This window comes from Hydra vulgaris, chromosome 09 (genome assembly GCF_038396675.1).
Source record: "Hydra vulgaris chromosome 09, alternate assembly HydraT2T_AEP".
Classification (NCBI taxonomy): domain Eukaryota; kingdom Metazoa; phylum Cnidaria; class Hydrozoa; order Anthoathecata; family Hydridae; genus Hydra; species Hydra vulgaris.
The window spans coordinates 19,151,020-19,172,500 of record NC_088928.1 but is presented as its reverse complement, the minus strand read 5'-3'; the positions used below and the strand labels follow the sequence as shown (position 1 = coordinate 19,172,500).

The window sequence follows — 21,481 nt, the reverse complement described above, 5'->3', positions numbered from 1 at the left end:
TATATATATATATATACCATTAAATATATATATATATATATACATATATATATATATATATATATATATATATATATATATATATATATATATATATATATATATATATACATATACCATTAAATATATATATATATATATATATATACCATTAAATATATATATATATATATATAGATATATATATATATATATAGATATATATATATAGATATATTTTATGGTATATATATATATTTAATGGTATATATATATATTTAATGGTATATATATATATATATATATATATATATATATATATATATATATATATATATATATATATATATATATATATATGTATATATATATATATTTAATGGTATATATATATAAACAAAAAAAATCAAGTTAAAGCAGCTGCTTCTAAATAGAAGACTTGGTATTTTAAAAAAACTTTTAAAAGCAGAGAGCTTTCTCTCTGGAAGTTGCTTTACACTATCAATGTCCCCCACTTCTCGAGTTTGCAGTTCAGGCTTGATTGCCCTTTTGAAAAAGTATATTCGAACTCTTAAGCGCATTTAAAAAAACCAACGAGTGTTTACTTAGTTATATCTAAACACACTTAACATATGAGGACAGATTCAAAATACAGTATTTGACATCATTTAAATAGAGAAGAAAAAGAGTTGATCATATTCAATTTTAAGTTTTACTGGGGATCAAAAGGCAAAATGAGTTACTAACTGCTTTTTCACTTTGAATTGATAATGCAGCGGCTCACACGCGGGGTCTTAGAGAAGTGTTAAAGAGTATTTCGGCGCCAGAATTTCTCGAGCACTACAACTTCTTTACACTTTAAGTTGTTAATTTGTGGAATAACGCACTAGCCACGGCAATGCTCGGAATTGACAGTTACGCCGTGTGCCAAGAAAGCAACTTTTACACAGGTCGAGTTTAACTGTTACAAAAGAGTCATTAACAATTTTTAATTGGAAAAAAGTTTAACTTCTTTATTTAAAAGATTAAATTGTTTGTTAACGACACTTGTCACTGAGTAGGTTTTTTTTTGACACAGACGCAGACACGCTGAATAATTTTATTCGAAAATGCATTATAATTAAAAATAAATAATTATTTTTTACAGTTTCAAAGAATTGATCAGTTAAATTTTTTGTTACCTGGTTAATATTTTTTTTCAAACAAATAAAGAAATATTTTTTGTAAATTTTTCCCGTTTTTACTTTTACATAAGCAGCCGCTGTGGGCCCAGGGCTTTAGGCGAGATCATCCAGCAAAAAAAAAAATTTTAATAAAATTTTTTTCTTTTAATGAATTATAAAAAAAAGCCAGAATGGATACTTTTTATTCTATTTTTAAATCTTGAATCTATTTTTACATATCGAACTAATTTTTTTATATTGAATCTATTTTTTTCAGTATAAAAAAAAATGTATACAAAAACATAAGAATAAATTTTTTTTATGTATGTTGGAGAATCAAAATGTTTTATGTATATATGAACTATGCATTTAAACTTCAAGGTGGCCTTAAAAGAGCTGAATAATAAAAAAACGCATGAGCAAAATAAGAGTGTAAAAGCTAATCGACTTCTCAAAAAATTGATTAGCTGGAAACATCCGTCATGATAGTTATTTAATATAAAATGATCTAACAAAGTAAACAAAATGCCTCAAGACGTTGAAAATTATTTAAAAGTGGCAAATGAACTATATAGCTCTCTGTCTATTTTTGTGCAGGAGGTCATATACACACTAAAAAGCTGTAGAAACTTCTACCTTAGGGTAGGACATGTAATATACCCTTTGTAAGTAGGGTTGAGGTTTTACCGACTTTAAATTTACCGGTAAAACGGTAAAAAAAATCAAAATTTACCGGTAAAATCGGTAAAAAATAAAAAGGCATAAACAGAAGACCATAAAATGCAGTAATAAGTAAATAAAACACATTAATGTTAATTTTGATATTTATTTTTGGATAAAAAATGAGCTTTGAGAAAACAAAGTGTATCAAGTAAGTCGTCACTCATTTTGCATCGAATTTTTGTCACAAATAATCCAGCGGCAGAAAAGGCTCGCTCAGATTCGACACTTATTGGTGGGTAGGTTTCTAGTGTATTGAACAAAAGTTCAAGGTTTGCAGTTCTCTTTCCGGTTGTTTCATAGACCAACATTTCTTTTGAAATGGCCTTGAATTCGTTGTTTGAATTGTGTCGCTGTTTTTTGGCCGAATGCTGAATTGCTTTCTCGAGTTCCTCTTTAAGAGAAAGTGGATTTTCGTCAAGAGTTTCTGAGCCATGCACTTCTTGAATAAACTCCAGGTCATCTAGATTTTTTGGAAAAAGCTTAGACAGCAAGTTTTTGGCGGTCTTTTGAAGTACAAACTTCGGAGGCATACTGAAAACTTTGTGCTCTTCAATGTCGGACAAGCATTCTGGATTGGAAAGATATCTGTACAAGCTTACAATTTTTCTGACTTTTTACAATTTACAAGCTTACAATTTTTCTGACTTTTGTGATGACAGATTGCAAGTGAACTTTCACTTTCGGAATGGGAATGTTTTCATCCATAGCGGCACCAAGAAAACTGACTTCGGTGTCAGATTCAGATTCGTCGCTGTTGACTTCTTCGTCGTCGCTTGTTTCTTCAAAAGAGTTTTGTTGGATTTGTTGAGAAGGCTTCTCGTACAGCACTTCTTGAACGGCCAAGTGCATTCCGTGGGTATAACAAGTTTGATGCTCGGTTGGAACCAGTTTTCCGAACTTAACCATCATGGAAGCTCCGTCAGTAACTGAGCAGACAATGCTGTCGCCTAGTTTCAACCCAAGTTCTGCCACTTTTTCAGTGACAACAGCTACAGCTTTTTCAGCCGGCAGAGATCCGGAAATTCGAGTCAAGCCAAGATTCCAGTGATTGTTTTTTTGATGAATATTAATATTCATGTACCTTCGATTTTTCAAAGAAGTGTACTCATCCAGTGTAATTGAAAAGCGTTTTCCCATTGTCATTAAAGAATTGAAAGTGTTTTTAAGGTCATTCCTTACGCCAGTTGCAAACTTTTTAACTGACTGGATTGCTTGTTTGTGATTTTTTGGGAAATCATAACCTTTTTCAGACATTGCAGATCGAATGAAAGAGCTGTTAACAATGGCATTGAAACTAAATCCATCCAATGCTGTAAGTCTTGAAATCACTTTTTCAATTGATTGCTTTTGAAAAAAAGTTGAAATCTTAGGCCTTTTTGATTGTGATGCAGCTTTTGGTGTCACTTTTTCCTGTGTTTCCTTTTTGATTCCATGTTTCTTGTCTAAGTAATACCACATTCCAGTTGTGGAACTTGTGTATTGACTTGTATTTCCACAAATTTTGCAAGTAACTGTTTTCCCTTTGTTTAAGGTGTAGTGTTTCCAAGCGTCCGACATTTTGCCAAAACGCAAATCAAATTTAGTGAGAAAGACCACAATAAATATGAATGATGAAGACTTTGCAATGACATCGCAAATGGCGGTCGCTTTTTTGTAACAGTGAAAACGAAAGAAAAAGGAATCATCTAGAAAAAAACAAAATCTATTAAAAGTAAAAAAGAAAAATATATATATATTAAAGCATAAATGAAAGCATTAACAAAATTAAGCCAAAAGAAAAAAAAGAAGAAAAAACGTCAATCAAATACAACAAAAAGATATCTTTAAATTAAAATGTATGAAAAAAAAAAAGTTAAACGCTAAACAAAGTTAAGAAAAATATGGAACGTTTTTATAAATTCGAAAAGTCGAAGATGTAACAAAAATATATACTTTTTAAAATTTATTTCTATGTTTAAATGTTGTGTAATTTTATTTTTTCTGTGATTTTGTCCCTATTTTTATGTTTTTTAATATTATGATATATGTTTTGTTTTGCGTGTGTGTGTGTGTGTGTGTGTGTGTGTGTGTGTGTGTGTGTGTGTGTGTGTGTGTGTGTGTGTGTGTGTTTGTATTGTGTTTTAATGATCCTGATTTTCTCGTTTGTTGACTTTTCCTATACATTTTTACCCACCTAATCTATTTTTATCTGTTAGTTGGAGATTTTAATTATTTTATATTAGAGTGTGACGTGTTTATTTTAAGTTTTTTGGATTATTATTGTAACGGTTGTATTCTAGTCGTATTGATTATAGTTGTTAGTATTATTATTATTTTTATTTTTTATATTCAGTCTAGTTTTTCTTTATTTTTTTTTGTTTGTTTTTTTTGTTGTTGTTTATTATAATTTTTTGTATCTAAAAAATCTCCTCAGATGTACTTATTCTTTATTTTACTTTTTATATATGTTAAGTATTTAAAACTATTTAATTCTTTCTGTTTATTTTAGTTAATTGGTTTTATTTAGTGTAAATTTATAAATATTATACTCAGTATATTATTTTTTATGATTATAGTGTTATCATTATTATTAATTCATTGTTCATCATTTTTATTATTATTTGTGTTGAAAAATATTTTTTTATATCAACTTATAGGTATTTACTTAATATTAGTTTTATAACTATTTGTAAATGACCGTGGATGTAATGTCGTTTTCCAAAAAACATTGACTGATAAATAAGTCACAAGAAAGTAAAAACGTTTTTCTTAAAGTGTTTAGACAAAACTAAACCAACAAAATCACTTTTCAAGCATAACAAACAACAGCTTTGTTGACAGGAAAATGAAAATTAAATTTTTAGTTAAATTTTTAATTTATTGGTTGAGCCATTTCAAGCATTCTAAATTATTTTCAAGCATCCTTCAACGTTATTAAAAAAACAATATTTGCCGAAATTTACCGACATCATTTTACCGGTAAATCGGTAAAACAATTTTACCGATTTACCGGTAAATTTTCGGTAAAAGCTCAACCCTATTTGTAAGGTATAATTTTCTACTTTTTAAGGTAAAAAAATATACCTTAAAGTAGAAACTAGTATGACAAATAATTTTTTTAAATATATTTATCTACCTTAAAAGGTAGAAAATTATTCCTTACTAAGGGTATATGACATATCCTACCTTAAGGCAAAAATTCTACCTTTTTATTTATTGAGTCTCAAATTTTGAATAATCTGAAAAAAAAAACTGATATTAGTGGGCAACAAATACTCTGCTGACAAGAAAAGAAAAAGAACGCCATAACGCCAACATGATAAGTTAGCGTTTAATGAAGCATCAAACTTTACTTGGAGAGGAAATATGATTGCTGAGACTATTGTCATTCTGTATCACCTTTTTGCTGAGCTTAAAAGGCGAAGGCAAGCTTAAGTTCTACTTCTCTTTGTTTTTAATTTTTTGTCCGTTTTCCATTTATTGGATTTTGTTGCAATCAAATTGAAAGCAAAATCTAATAGTTACTAAAACCGCCCCAAAACAGTAATAAATCTAAATAAAACAACGATGCAAATAATTATATTCAAAATAAATATCTGCATTTCAACAGTTTTGTTCTTTTTTGATTTAAATTTGTACCGGTGAAACCAGAAAACCAAATCATCTGGATTTACTTTTAGTTATTCAATTAAAAAATAACTTGAATCTACATTCCTTAATGCCAATGTTATTTTAAGAATGTTTCTCTATTCTGCTTTTAAAAATTATACCGGAGAAAGGTCTTTTTCAAGTTTAAAAAAGGTCAAGAATTGCTAGAAGTGGATAGACACTTGTAAGCTCTTGCCATTCTTTTTAAGAATGGCAAGAGCTTACAAATTGATTTTTTTAGAAAAACATTTTCATTCATGAAAATGTTTTTCTAAAAAAAATCAACGTAGAAGGTGTGACCAATCATTTCGCTGACTAAAAAGCTGCCTCATCATATCAAAAAGTTTCATCTATTTATTAATGTAGTAATGCAACCTATGTCGAAACAATATAATATTTAGAATTCACTATATTTCGTTTTACCATACTGAATTATTTTAAATATATGTAAAATACAAAGATCTGGTTGTTCTTTGTCCAAAAACTAATAAGTAAATAATCATATTTATTCATTAGATTTTGGTCTTATACGGTTATATTTTTTAAGTAACCTATTTTTAAAAAATCCTGTTTAAAGTACGATTGTTTTTTTCACGGTATTGTGTTGGAGGTAGGGGAAGGGTTTGGAGGAGATTGGAGAAGCCATCACTGTTATTTGGCTTAGTGGCCAGGATGACCCAAAGCAAATGCTTATTTTGAAGAGTCTTAACAGTAAGTTTTCTCAAAACATTTATTTTGTAACTTAAGTACTTTTAACACTAAAATTTCAATTTTGGAGAAACAAATTCTATAGAGCAGGGTTAAACTTTTACAGGCTTTTAAACTTACCGGTAAATTAGTAAAAATTAAGGTAAATTAGTAAATATTGTAAAAAATGGTAAAATTAGAAAAATAATTTTCTCCTGCATTGATAATGAATTATAATATATAGAACACTAAAAAACAGTTTTATAACTTATTTTTCTTTTGAACTCATGCTTCGAGTTATGCCTTTTGCTTCTCTGCTAAATAATAGACGGTCTCTATAACTCTTCATGGAGAGAAATTTGTATTTCATTGTCTTTTACTACTTTCTATTTGAGCCAAGATTTACAAGTTTCTGTAGAAAAAAGCCTTAAAAGCAAGAGGTTGGCAATTTTCTAAGAAAAGGTTTTTGATAACATATTAAAAAATTTCATGCTTTTCATGAAGGCTTGATCAGACAATTATTTGTACCTACTTACCAATTTATTTTGCCATCTTTTATTTTAATGCAAAGACTATATTTTTTCTTTTTTAACTTGTTAATCAGAAACTTAAAGATTCCCTAGGCAGTTAATGGTGACAACTTTTCTGCAAAGTGCCCTCTGCCGTCAATTTTGCTGGTTCAAGAGCATCAAAAATGTTAGTCAAAATTTCCAACTCCTAAGAGCAAACGAGGTTTAAAAAAATCACTGTCAAAACAGTTTTATTTGATGTTTAATTATAAGAAACTACTGAATCATTGCTTAGAAGATTTTTGTACAACTTTCTAAAATAAGAACAAAAATTGCCGTGTTGTTTTTTAACTATTTCTTGGAGCACATCATATTTGATTGGGGATTTTCGGAACAGCTAGACAATATTTGAATTTTGTTGATGACAGATTAGAAATGAACTTTTGTAAAAGACCTTTTAAAAAAGAATAATTTTTTTATAAAGGTCAAATTTTATTTAAAGTCTGTTATCAAAATTGTCAAGCTGTTCCAAAAATTCCAGAAAGTCTTACAATTCCGATGAGTGAAAAAAGAATTTACAAATATGACAGTGGAGAAAAAAAGTTTAAGACTCTTGATGAAATCATTGAAAGAATAATTCTTTCAAAAGTCAAAACTTTTTAAATTAAGTGTAAGTACAGGATTTCAGTATTTGCTTTTTTGGTGAATGTTAATTTTTAAAAATCTTCTTGGTTTTTAAAGTGTATCCAGTGTAATCCAGCGACTTTACAAGTTTTTATCCAGTGTTATAGCAAAACAACAGCAATAAACTTAGTAGATCTTTTAGCTCAAAAAAATTGTTTTTTACCAACTAAATTGCTTGTTTATTTGTAAAGTCATTTTTAAATAAAATTTTGGGGCTTATTTGTTCCCAACCTCCTATCATCGCAATTTTTGCAAAACATCATTATTTGACATAAGTATAAACATAAAAATGTTTAGAGTTTGCTCCATGTCTGGAAGTTAGCAATCTCAAATACCAAAAAATGACGTCCACAGAATAGAAAAACAGTAATTTAATTTAAAAAAATAGTCGTACCATACACCCAAATATTAGTTATTTAGACCAAAACAACAGAGAGCACTACACAATAAAATACTCTAGGCCTCAAACAAATAATGATCTTATGATGAAAATGTCTTGCAGCTACGTTACATAGGTGTCTAGAATAAGGAGGATTCATTGAAAAGTCAAAGACTCCAATCAACTTGAGGAGGGTGAGGGGTTTTTGATGTACTAATATATAATGTCTGTCATCACCTAGATTCTTTTATATATATATATATATAAAAAAATATGTTTATAAAGCACAACATTATTGAACGTTTATGTTCACAATATCAAAGAAATTAAGACTCCTGAAGACTAAATATGCTCATTTTCAAACTCCCTGATCACAATTACCTATATTTAAACTTACAACATGTTCCATTGAATTAAAAAATGTTGTGACATCTCAGGACCAAAAACTTCTATGAACATGTATCATATGTCTATATTTAAGTCATAAATAGTTTTGCCATTTTTAGACAATTCTAGAACGCTGAGAGATAATACTATGAAACTTAAAATTTATTGATGAACATAAGTTTAGTTGAGAATAGTACAAAAAACATTTTATCAACTAGTTGCCCTCACGTTTAGGGTGAGTGGGGGATAAAATTTTTGGGTTTATTTGTTACCAGCCTCCAAATCCTTATTTGTTTCCTCTTCTTTCATAAAATGTTCCATAACTTTTCACAAAAACATTAAAAGTGCTATTTAAAAAAGATTTAAATGATTAAAACTGTTTCTTCTTTATATTTCAATATATGATGCCATTGGACTAATATAAACCTTTAAGAAATTAGAGTGTTGTCAAATTGTCGTTCTGACCTCATATTTCATTTTTATATGATTTTTTACATTTTCACCAATATTTGAAAAAAAAATATTGTCATTTTTGTAGTAAAATTGATATACTGAGCTCAAAAATCACAGTAGGGAAAAAATTATATCAGTTTCAGAGTGCTGTGGGTCTCTAGATTACATTTACAAAAAGAAATTACTCCAATATAAAATATTGAAATTACTCCAATATAAGAGTTGGTTTTGAAGAGTTTTGCTCACCACTGGCCCCTTGTGCAGTGGTCTAAAAAAAAAAAAAAGTGGTCGAAATGAAAAAAAAATTAAAGTTTTCGATAATTTTTTTATCATTTTTACACTCTACATTATCCAGGCTATATGAAAGTATAAATCTTTCATATTTTTGTTTGAAAAAAAATTACCGTATCCAAAAGTGATCAAAAATCGATATATAATTTCTTGCAACTACATATTTTAATTTTTGTATAAATTTAAGATTATATGATAAATTAATAAAACTTTTAAAACAATTTTTATTGCATAGAGTTTAATTTGAAAAAATAATAATTTTTTATTATTGTATATTTGCATTTACTATTGATATTTAAAATTAGCATAAAATAAACGTTTTTTCTTTAGCTTCAACTTCTTTTCTAAAATAAAGCCCCCAGGCGTGGGCTTAATCAACATGAATTACTTAATTTTTATATACATATATTATTTTTTGAAAAAATCAGCTGCGCATATGATTATTTAAATCAACTTTATAACTCCTAAAGGATACCTATTTTATGTTATCAAAAATACTAGTATCTCTATTTGCGTTGCTTTTTTTAAACACATGTAAAACACATACAAAAATATTAATTTAGATAACGAGCAGGGCCGGTTTAAGTACTTCTTGGCCGGACGTTTAAAACAAACAAAAATCTTTTACTTGTTGCACTACACCTTTCAAATGTCTATTTGTGTATTTAAACACGCATTGCCTTTTGTTTGTTAAACAAAAACAAGTTGTTTGATGAAAAATCTCTTGGCCTTTGTAATAAAACGACTGTTATAGATTTAAAACACCGTTCGTTATCATTTTAAACTCGCAAATGCAGAGATGATATCTTTTACATCGATGGAAGTCAATATCAGGTTTTCTACTTAAACAATAAAAAGATCTGAAATGCATTCATCATCTATTATAAAACAAATAAAACAAAGATTATACCTTCAAAAGCAAAAAAAATATGCATTATATATCAATACGTTATTTGATTTTTATTAAAGAGTTTATAATTAATTATGATTAATATTGTTAAAGAGAAATTTAATGAAGAGTTATTTACATTCTAAGTATTTAATATCTTTTGTGTGTACCTGTAGTTAAACGATATACACTTTTAATCATTTTTAATTTTGAAAATGAAAGATCAACCACGGTTGCTGTTCCGGAACAGTTTCGGAACAGCAATCGTGGTTAAGAAAGTTTAAAGAGCACGTCAATGTTGAAGATTGTTGATTAAAGATATCTTGTTAGAATTAGTTTGAGTATATCCAGATCTGAAGGGCTTTTTGTTTGCCGAATTCATTATTAATCTCAGTCAGAATTTAGAAAAACAAAAACTTTAAAAAGACATTAGCCGAATAAGTGAGAGTTGAGATCAGTTTGATAACAAACAACAAATTTTTTTGCTCTGGCAGTGATCTCTGAGGCATTCAACTTGAAAAGATTCACAAGAAAATCAAACTCAGAATTCAATCCGGAATAGGCTTTCTACCTTTTATTATGTTCACTCATTTTTTTACCCGTAATCATAATATAAGTTTAAAATTTAGTTAGGCCTTGAACTTTGCTCCTGACACATGACCCGGGTGACATGGATAAACCTGCCTTGATAGCAAGTATGGTTCTGTAAAAAAAAATCTATTTAAAAAAAAATGCAACAAAAAGAAAGTATAGTATTACTAGTACTAGTATTTAACATAAAATAGTTATATTTAAGGATTTTCAAAGTTGGCTTAAATTACTATGTACGCTGCTAATATTTTCAAAAAACAATATGTGTATATAGATATTAAATAAAATCATGTTGATCAAGTTTATGGATGCAGACTTTAGTTTAAGGAAGATGTTAAAATTAAGGAAATAACGTTTATTTTATCTTTTTTCTATTTGAATTTCAAGCTATATTTTGCTATACAGTAATGCTCTTACATTAGAAAATATTGTTGGCTTAGCAACAATATAAGACTAATGACTAAACCAAAGCAGCGTCTTTTATTGACCAACATATTTGAAAACCGAAGTACTACTCAAGCGCTGAGTTAGCGGTATCTGGATTTGAACTTGCATCACACAACAGTCCGAGTTTTAACATTTCGTTTGATGCTATGACCTACTGAGCAATCCACCAATTAGTATAAAATAAACGTTTAAAACTAAAATTTTACATAGATAATAATAAAAAATTGTAGTAATTTCAAATTACTCTATGCAAAAAAATCTATAATACAATAATTGTTTAAAAAAAAAAATTTATACATATATGTATATTTTAAATTTATACAAAAATTAAAAAATGTTGTTTTTTTTTGTGCAAAAAGTTATGCTTTTTTTTTCCTAGTGAATATATGAAAAACTTATATTTTTGAATAGCCTGGATACTGTAAAACTAATAGTAATAACAATAATTAAAATTATCACAATCAATATATCCTTTTTTTCCTCTCAGCCAGTTTTTTTTTACAGCACTGTGCTATGGAGTTATTTTACGGAGTTCTAGAATTCAAACTCAATAAAAACTTGAGCACGCGTGTTGAGCACGCGTTTCATTTCTGACGGAGAAAACTAAAAGATTTTAAAGCTTTAAGCAAAGAAAATTATCTCTGATCATCAGGCATCAATATCAAAGATAGTTTTATAAAATTAAATGCTACATGATTTTAATATGATGAAATCTTTGAGAGTATATTTAACTTAAATATAAATTAAAAGCTTTCACGAAAATGAAAGAAGACTGCAAAATGCACTGATTATGGCCTAATCAATCGGTAACCGGTAATTGCCGGCTCTGAAGTTTGTCTCTTCTTAGCAACCAAAGTTTATTTAGAAACCATTGTCTGATTCCATGGTTATTATATTGATATATAAGAGGGCTACTCTATATACCAGTAGTTTGACTTTTTGGTTAGACGTTACTTGTGAACAAGATATTGAAATTATAGTTTCATATTTTAATGGCTTAAATGACTGCAACATTTTTAAAGTATTATAATTACAGTATTAAATATGTAACTCTTAAGATATTTTTTATGGTATGTGTAAAAATGCACTTGCTAAAAATTTGCTTAAGAACTGTTAAAAATTTGCTTTAAGAACTGTTATGTAAACACTGTTATAGCAGTGCTTAATAACTAAAGATAATCTATGTTAAAAAGATACAACTTACTAAGAAAAGTGAAACTAGTTCAAAAAGTAAAAAAGTTAAAAGATACAACTTACCAAGAAAAGTAAAAGTTTGAAATTGTTTTCTAGATTTTCTGTATCAAAAAGGTTTCTCAGGTTTATCAAAGTTAATAGTTTTTTATAAATTTGATTTTGCCCCAATTTTTTAAATGCACTTTATTAATCCTGAACCATATCAGTTTTTAAATACTGAACCATACCATTTTTAAATACTGAACAATGCCATTTTTAAATTACCCATTTCTATTTAGTCTATTTATTCTATTTAGCCGAAAACAATGACAAAATATAATGCTTATTTTGTTTAATTTTTTGTTTATTATTATATTTTTTTTATTTATTGTGCTTTTTTTTTTTTTAACTAACAGGAAAAGTCTGGTTTATAACACCATAGTTAAATTAAAAATAGATAAACACTTTCTATTACCATTTCATTTTACTTATATAATTTTTTGAAAGTTAAAAGTATTTTATATAATTTTTGGATGATAAAGAGTTGTCTGACATCAGGGCATCAGTTGATACCTCAGGGATTGCAGCAGCTTATTTGATGTTTGAGAAAGATAACTTTCAGGCATGAAGCAAACTTCAAACATGGGTATGTTTATGCTTATATCAAATAAGAATGCTTTGTAAAAAATTGCTGTGACTGGAGTCTGGGAACCAGGGTTTGGCTCATACATATTTGTCTTTGTATTTGTTGCTGTATTTGTAATTGTATTTAATTAAATTCTGTTTTTTACTTTTGTTTTTGTATTTGATTAAATATATTTAAAGTTACATGAACTAGGTTGAGTGGTACTTTGGGGGAAAATCTGGAGATTTATTTTATTTGCTGTTGTAAATAATCTTTTTATTTTTAACACTAAAATAATTTTATAATTTGTTTGATATTTATTGAAAGACCTGTTTTGATTTTTCTGTTTAGTATACTCTTTTAACAGTATTGTCTCAAAAAAATCTATGGATTTTTTCTTAAGCTAAAATACAAATATTTCTTTTTGTATTTGGAAAATGTTGACTATATATATTTGTAATTAACTTTGTATTTGAGAATCTAGAGTTAATGTAACTTTGTGTTTGTTTACTTTTGTATTTGTAACTTTGTGTTTGTCCTCTCAACCCCAAAGGTGAATATAAATTTTGTTTAAAATAATAATAATATAAAACTCAGTAAATTATTGCCCATGCATTTATCCCATTTGGGGTTCTTTTTAACATGAAATTGAATTTTCCTTTGTTAAAATTAAGTTTTTAATTTTAACAAACGAAAGCTAAAATAGAAAAAAAAGTTTAATAAAATTTTTTTGTAAAAATGCATGTTTTTATCTTTAGTTAAAAATATAATTTTTTAGGGAGTTTTTAAAGTTTAAAATAACATTTTTTTAATAAAGAAATGATTATTTTCGAAATTTTTATAAAGCTACGTTTCTTTTGAGACCCAACATGATATACTTTTAAAGATTTTTTTTTTGATAATATTAGCAACCCATCTGATGTTGAAGGGACTTGAGGGCCCCTGAAAACATTTTTTTTCAAAAGTTTTTAATTCCAATATTAGTTTATTATATAGAACACATTTAAAGGGTGGGAGCAGACATTTTTTAAAAAGTTGTTTTTGGGACACCCTTATATATATATATATATATATATATATATATATATATATATATATATATATATATATATATATATATATATATATATATATATATATATATATATATATATATATATATATATATATATATATATATATATATATATATATTAAATATTATATATATAAATATATATATATATATTTAATGGTATATATATATATATGTAAATATATATATATGTATATATATATATATATATATATATATATATATATATATATATATATATATATATATATATATATATATATATATATATAAAGGTTACTAATTTAAAGAATACAGGATTAGTAATTTACAGTTTATAAAATGAGAAAATTTTAGTATTTAAAATTTAAAATCAGCACTATTTATCTTTATTTTTAGTAAAAAAGCAAACTATATTTGGAGTTGTATTCATTTTGGTAGGATTGGTTGTAGTATTTCTATTTATCTATTTGCGATCACAAAAGAATGCTTTTGAACTTCATGTAAGAATGTTTGTTGATAATTTAATTTGATTAATTATTAACTATAAATTAGGGCTTGTAATTAACTCTAATTAGACAGAGTTGTATTGAGTATTAGACAGAACATCAGAATGCAGATTGTGCCCAAATCTTAAACATAGATTTATGTATATGCAGTCATGCAATCCTGTGCATAGTAAAATTCGCTCTTTTTAAAATCCATAATTATTTAAAAAACAAATAATAAAAGCACTCTTTTTTTTATGGGTGCGGCACTGGCTAGGTTACATCTAGCATTGTTTTGGTTATAAAACTTGTGCTCTTATATAACCTTCTCAAGCCTCTGTAACCTACACAAACACACAAAACTGAATACAAATTAGTTATAAAATATTAATTAAATTGATTTATTTTCATAGTTGTATAAATAAGAAACATGCTTTACACAGTATTCGATGTATTGGGACCAGCATGGCCAATCTGGAAACAGTTGTTCATAAACTGAATCTTTCCAGTCAATTAAATCTATCAATTTATCAGCATCAGTATTTACACTTGGGGTTTTGCGATGTCTTAATAAACTATTTCTTAACTGGATTTTATTATCTCCTTTCCCTAGAGATTATCTAGGGAAAGAAGATAATAATATCCAGTTAAAAAATAGTTTTAGTTTACCTTTTACATTCTGACTTTTGTTTTTCTTCATCATTAGAACACAAAGAGTCTGAATAATGCATTCCCTAAATGCAAACTATGCTGATATTTTTACAGTTTTCTTTACAATTGTAACAGCTTCTTTTCGATTATTTAGTTGTTTCAATTGGAATAAAATATGTCCAACTAGGAGTAACACTCCAGTTCTTATTGCTGTTACAATTCTGTAACTGTAAACCTAATCAGTTAAAATGATCCTTAAGTATTTTGTCTGGCAAAGCAATAAGAGGTTCATTTCAAGTTGCTATTTTGAAGTTTTATTTGTGTTCAGCTCTGTAACCATATCTAACATTTTTCCTAATTAGATAAACCATTTACTGTTTGTCTTTCCATCTAATTCAACTTTAATCTGTCTGAGGGGTAGTTCATTAGTATGAAGCATGCATATAAGCCAGTTCAACCTTGTACTAAGTTTTAATTTAACAAACTGTATGACACCGCCTTCCCTTTTAGCATTAATAGTGGTTGAATCACCACTCAATGTTTTTATAGATTTGTCAACATTTTGTTAAAACATTCATTCAACTAATTTATTGGCAGCATTATCACCATGTTTTTCTTCTTCAGTTTACTTTTTTGGAGTAAAATGAAACAATAATCTACCTCCTGGTTCTATGCAAACACCATAATAATATTCTTTAATAGATCCAGGAAAAAGCTAACTGCATATTTCACATAAAATTTGTGGATGGTCAAAAATCAATTCAAATTTCAAGTCTTACTTATGGGTACCTTTAATTACTTTATGATTTTGTATGATCTTAAAAAATGAAACAACCTAAATTAAAAATTTTATACTTTTAATTGTTATAAGTTCTTAGCAGTTTTTTATTTGTTTCAGTTATTTAAAATTTGTTTATTCTTCAATAGGGTAGGTTTGGAATTACAATAGATGCTGGAGGATCAGGGACCAGATTGTCAATTTATGAGTACAAAAAAGGAAAACTGCACAATGAAAATTATATATGTGAAAGTAATTATTTTTTTAAATTTATTTGTAATTTTTTTTTTTTTAAAGTGTTGCATTTTTTAAAAGAAAAAACAGCTGTTTTGTGTGGCTTCATTCTCATTGCTAGATATCGATATTTCTATAAATACCTTTTTAATCAAATAAAAATATTTAGCATTTTTTATGCTGAAAAAGTCATTTCAAGTTAATTTGTTTATTCTGAAATGAGCAATATTTATAATAAATTAAATCCATAAAGAAAATTTTTTTATAATATATTGATAGAGAGGGGCCCCAGGCACTTCTATGCTGACAAATATTGGACATAGATATGTCGATGCTTATGTTGTTAGTGCATCAAATCAGCTTTTGAATGAATTGGTTGAAAAGGCATTTTTTAGGCAACACTTGATGGCAGAGTGTTCTATGCTTTGACTATGTGGTTTATGAAAACTAATATCTTTCCTCACAGTTCTTCACTAATGCCTTAGTCTTAAATTGTTACTATAAAAGGTTATACTCGGAAAGCGTTTGCGTCTAGACTTGATTTTCTTGACATCATGTGCAATCTTGGTTTGCTGAATCAAATCAGTTATAAATTGTCTGTCTTCAAGTTTGGTTAGGCCCAGGGGTCAAACATCGGCGCCCAGGGGTTGAGACATTAGTGCCCTCCTTTAATAGATCTCAAGAATGGTTTGAGGGGCAGCAATGTCAGACACTTATTTTAACCCCTGGTTAGGCCTAGAATTGTAAGCCTTTTTCATATAATTTGTGCCTGATTTCTATGATTACCTTTGTAACACATTTCATAATGCTTTTGAGCGCTTTGATGTATGAGGCTGCTGCTTCAGAAAGACTTCTTAAGCCAACCAAGTGTCTGGTTTGCTCTTGGATCCGCTGCTTCAACTTGATTCTTGGCTATCAAGTCTTCTGGTATCAGGACACCTAGATCATATTTGACTGAATTTTAACCGGTACTTTTTATTATTCCCATTTGATCAGTCATTTTGCAGACAAGCGCTGATTTGTTGAAGCAGCGTACATAAATTTATTTGCATTTTTCTAAGTTGAAGAGCATTATCCACTTTAAACCATTCAACTGCCTTGTCAATGTCTAGTTGAAGACATGCTTTTTTCTGCTCTGTTTTGATGGCGCCTAGTTTTTTACTGTCATCAGCATTTATCTTGATGTAGCGAGCTACTTCATGTTGTTATGATGTAGTTGTTGTTGTCATATGGTAGATCATTTGTGTAATTGAAGAAGAGCAGCAGTCCAACCACTGATCCCGGATGATCAGTGCTAGGACTGCTTATCACCTCTTTTTCACTCAGATTCAGCTTTACCAACAATCACTTTCTGACTTTGGTTAGCTAGCCAGTTTGCTATTCACCTGAGCAGTGAGCCACATATGCCGTATGCTTTTAGTTTGTGCAGAAGTCTTTTATGCAGCACTTTGTCAAGGGTTTTTGCAAATTCAATGTATATTATGTCTATGAAATAGCCACAATATATTGCGTCCGTCAGAATGTGGCACACTTCTAGTAGACACACAGCCTTGCTCGGGAAGCTGTGCTAAGCTTTTGAGAATAGACCATTTTTGTTGCAGTGCGTCATGATTTGTTTGTGAATAAAGCTCTCCATGGTGTGTAGTACGAGCGCTTTTTGTTAGCAGTCTTGAAGACATACTAAAACTCTACATAAGATCACAACCTAAATTTTCTGTCCTTTAAAATAGCATATAAATCTCCTTCATTGTCATCTTGTTTTTTCTTTCCAGATGCTACTTGTCATTAAATTTTGTAGCTTATGTTTTGTTGACAGGTCAGGCATTTTTTTTTTTAAGTATTCCTTTAATGTTTATAAATACACTTCTTTACATTAGAAGTGGAAATAGTTCTCTAATCTTGACCCAGACATATCACACCCTTGCTTTCAATATCTCCTATGTTCTATCTTCATATCTCATCAATAATAATCAGTGTAAAGAGAGTGTTGTAACAACAATAAAAATTAAAAAAACCAAAATAATAGTATGTAGCTTCCTTGACAATGGTGATTTGATGATAGTGATCTTAAAGTCTAAGGAAAACACATTCTATTTTGCAACCACACTCTAATCCACCATATTCATTTACTATTCTTTTACTCATAAATTTTGTTGTTCACTAAGTTTTTAAGTTCGCCTGATTTTAAGATTGCAGTTGAAAAAATTGTTATATTGTTTTTAAGTATTTTATAGAAATTGCACAGAATATTTGGTCATTTATTTTATACCTATTATTGTGGACTAAAGAGTTAGCTAGGTTTGATGCACCTAAAATTTATTTACTGATAATGCATTAAAGTAACAATATATATATATATATATATATATATATATATATATATATATATATATATATATATATATATATATATATATATATATATATACACATATATACAAACTCTCGGTTGATATCATTAATAATATTTTATAAAAGGCTAAGTACACAAAGATGTTTAAAAAAAAATTGATTTAAACTTCTAAATAGTGTATTAAATTTTTTAAGACAACTATTTAGTTGTTCAGTGAGAAATTATTACAGTTTTTTTATAGAAGGCATAGAAGTTACACCTCAAGCACTTCTAACATGTCTACACCGTTTTATGTTTAGTACTATTGTTTGTGTGTTATTGTGTTTTGTTACTATTGTTGTTGTTACTTTTGTTTATTGTTTATTTGCTAGCATGCAAGTTTTTACACAAAAAAGTTTTTTTACGTAACATTTTTTACAGTTTAAAAATCAGAAAAAAACTTTTTTTTGTCTTTAATTTAATTTTGTTTTTAATTTAATTTCACTTCTTTCCCTTGGCAGATAAGGGTTTGACAAATTCTCAGTTGTTATCACTTTATGACAGTATTCATAAATGTTTGGTTGAAGCTGAAAAAAGAATTCCACTTTTAATAAACAGTAAAACACCTATATATTTTGCAGCTACTGCTGGAATGCGATTGCTCAAGTAAGTTTTTTTTTTGTCACGAAATTTTTACTTTTTTTAATAATTTTTTTTTTTAAACCTTAAATAGTGTAAAACCATAAATTTCAAAAATTGTGACAGTGCAGTGGTAAAATGCTTGATTTATAAGTGCAAAGAGTTGATCTTTGGTGTTTACTAATGGGAGTATAGTGTAGCAATGGCAGCTGCCTTGTTTGTTATGTTTGTGTTTTGGAGTTTCTCTTCTATTTCTATTTTTTTTATGTTTTCTGCTTCTACTCTGTGACTTTGTGATATTAAATATTTTTTGCAACTGTTTTTATCTTGGTAATTATAAATATATTTTTTTTCTGCAGAGTGTATGGTTTTAAGCTTTAGGCTGGATTTTTTTAATATTTTGTTATCAGGCTTAAATAGCTGATATTGTTTTAATTTTTTAAAATAAGAATGATGCATTATTTAATAGGAATCGCCATGTTTAAAAACAGCATTACATGCGTGCAGAATTGCATTCTGAATAATGCGAAGCATTATTCAGGTTGCAATCTGCACGCATCTGATGCAATGATGCTGCACTCATCATGACTCATCTAACTCATCATGCAATGATGCTGCACTCATCATGCAATTATGCAACAGCACCTGCATTACACAATTGACATGTTGTGCATGATAGTTAGTAACTGTTCAGAATCTAGGGCTACCTATAGATGTTATAAAAGAAACTAGCTTACAAATTTCATGTAGTTTTTGTTAGTTTTTAATGATAACTTTTTAAGTAAATCTAAAGAAATTTAAATTTTATCTGTTAATTAGCTGTAAGTTAAAAATTCCTAAAGTTATAAATAGAAAGTTAACCCTATATTAGGCAATGTATCTTCATTAACATGTGTCTAAATGGTTCATAAATATATTTAAAATGTTGCAAACTTTTGCAATTAAATACAATATCTTTTCTTATACATATTGTAACTTGAGTAAAAAGTTTTATTTTTTTATTATTTACTTTTTAACTTTTATTAATTTTTTAAACTTATATATATATATAGTATAATTTTTTAAACTTATATATATAATATAAGTTTTTAAACTTATATATATATATATATATATATATATATATATATATATATATATATATATATATATATATATATATATATACATATATATATATATATATATATATATATATATATATATATATATATATATATATATATATATATATATATATATGTTGATTCTTTTCTTAACATTTGCATCACTCCAGCTTCTGTATCTAAAGTGATTTCCTGCTTAGACTCTTCTACAACTAGTGGACTGGACATCACATCTGTTACAGACTTGCAGAAGTATTCTGTGGAGCTGTCGTCTATACTTCCAAAACCATTTAACAAGTGCTTATTAGAGTCTTGTTTTCTGGCCTGCTTGAAAACGGCATCTGTTATCTCTATTTTCAAAAGAGTGATCTGACCTACCTAACTGCCTTATTAGTCTTCTGACTATCAGAAGCAAGGTTTTTAATTCTTTAATTAACAAATAGGTAATTTGTGATCTTGAATCTAATAACTTACTTTGTGATTATAAATATGGATTTTGATCTTTATGTTCTACTATTAATTTGTTAATGGTAATAACCAATAGATTTTATTGTGCATTAGATAGATGTGGAGAGGTTAGGGCTATAGCTCTCGAAATTTGTAAATCCTTTGATAAAGTTTGACCTGCTGGTCTTCTCCACAAACTCTTTTCTTGTGGTGTATCAGGTAATATCTTTAAGATTATTGAACTTATCCTTACCAATTGTAGTATAAAAGTTGTCATTGATGGACAGCACTCTTCTTTGTTTCTTGTAACTTTAGGGGTTCATCAAGATTCCATCTTTGGCCCTATACTTTTTTTAATTCACATTAATAACCTCTCTGAAATTCTCACATCTGAAGTGGCATTGTTGGCTGATAATACTAACATTTAAATACTAACATTTATTTTCATCTTGATAAGAAGCCAACACTCTCTGATTGCTTGGGTTGATTTCATATGAGCTTAAATATGATCTCACTTCTGCTACTGCATGGGGCTCTTAGTGGCTGTTGAAATTTAACTCAGATTAAACTCAGATAAAAATTTTTCAGTAATAGCTATATGTAAAAGCTATTGAAGCAATCTAGATATTCCTATATTTATGAACGATAATGTACTCAATGAGTCATCTAACCTTTATCTTCTAGGATTAACTCTTACTTCCAATCTTACTTGGAAACCATATTTCAAATCCATTGCAAAATTAGCATCTGCTAAGGTTGCATTTTTTATCATGCTTGTCTCTTTCTCAATCTAGATTTTATTCTTTATCTCTATAAATCTCTAATCCATCCTTTTATGGAATACTGTTGCCATAATTGGAGCTAATCTTTGAATGATGCCCTTTCTCTTTTACACAAGGTGCAAAAATGATTTGTAAACATTGTTGACCTGCTCTTGTAGCCACTGTCACATCATTGTAATGTTGTTTCTTTTTCTCTTTCCTATAAATACTACAATTGGCGCAGCTCTAAAGTGCTAGCGTCTCTTGTGCCATCTACTAAAAATCCTGCTCATGTTACTTGTTAATGCGGTATTGGTGTTGTGGTAGAGCGCTCTACATTATAAATGAGAGGTTCCTAGTTCGATCCCCACCATGTCCCTGATA

The 21,481-nt window shown here is 28.0% G+C and overlaps 1 protein-coding gene across 6 annotated transcripts in view; it reads left to right on the top strand.

Moving 5' to 3' along the window:
• Positions 1–21,481, top strand: part of LOC105848299 (ectonucleoside triphosphate diphosphohydrolase 1) — a 65,165-nt gene that overhangs the window by 20,649 nt on the left and 23,035 nt on the right. For 3 of the 6 annotated variants that reach the window (XM_065804962.1, XM_065804964.1, XM_065804963.1), the window contains exons 3-5: positions 14,061–14,164; positions 15,728–15,830; positions 18,666–18,810. In XM_065804962.1, the coding sequence (XP_065661034.1) occupies positions 14,061–14,164; positions 15,728–15,830; positions 18,666–18,810 (352 nt within the window). Of the gene's footprint in view, positions 1–11,739; positions 12,629–14,060; positions 14,165–15,727; positions 15,831–18,665; positions 18,811–21,481 lie in introns of those variants that run through there. The other 3 variants (XM_065804965.1, XM_065804967.1, XM_065804966.1) reach the window with 3 other exon arrangements.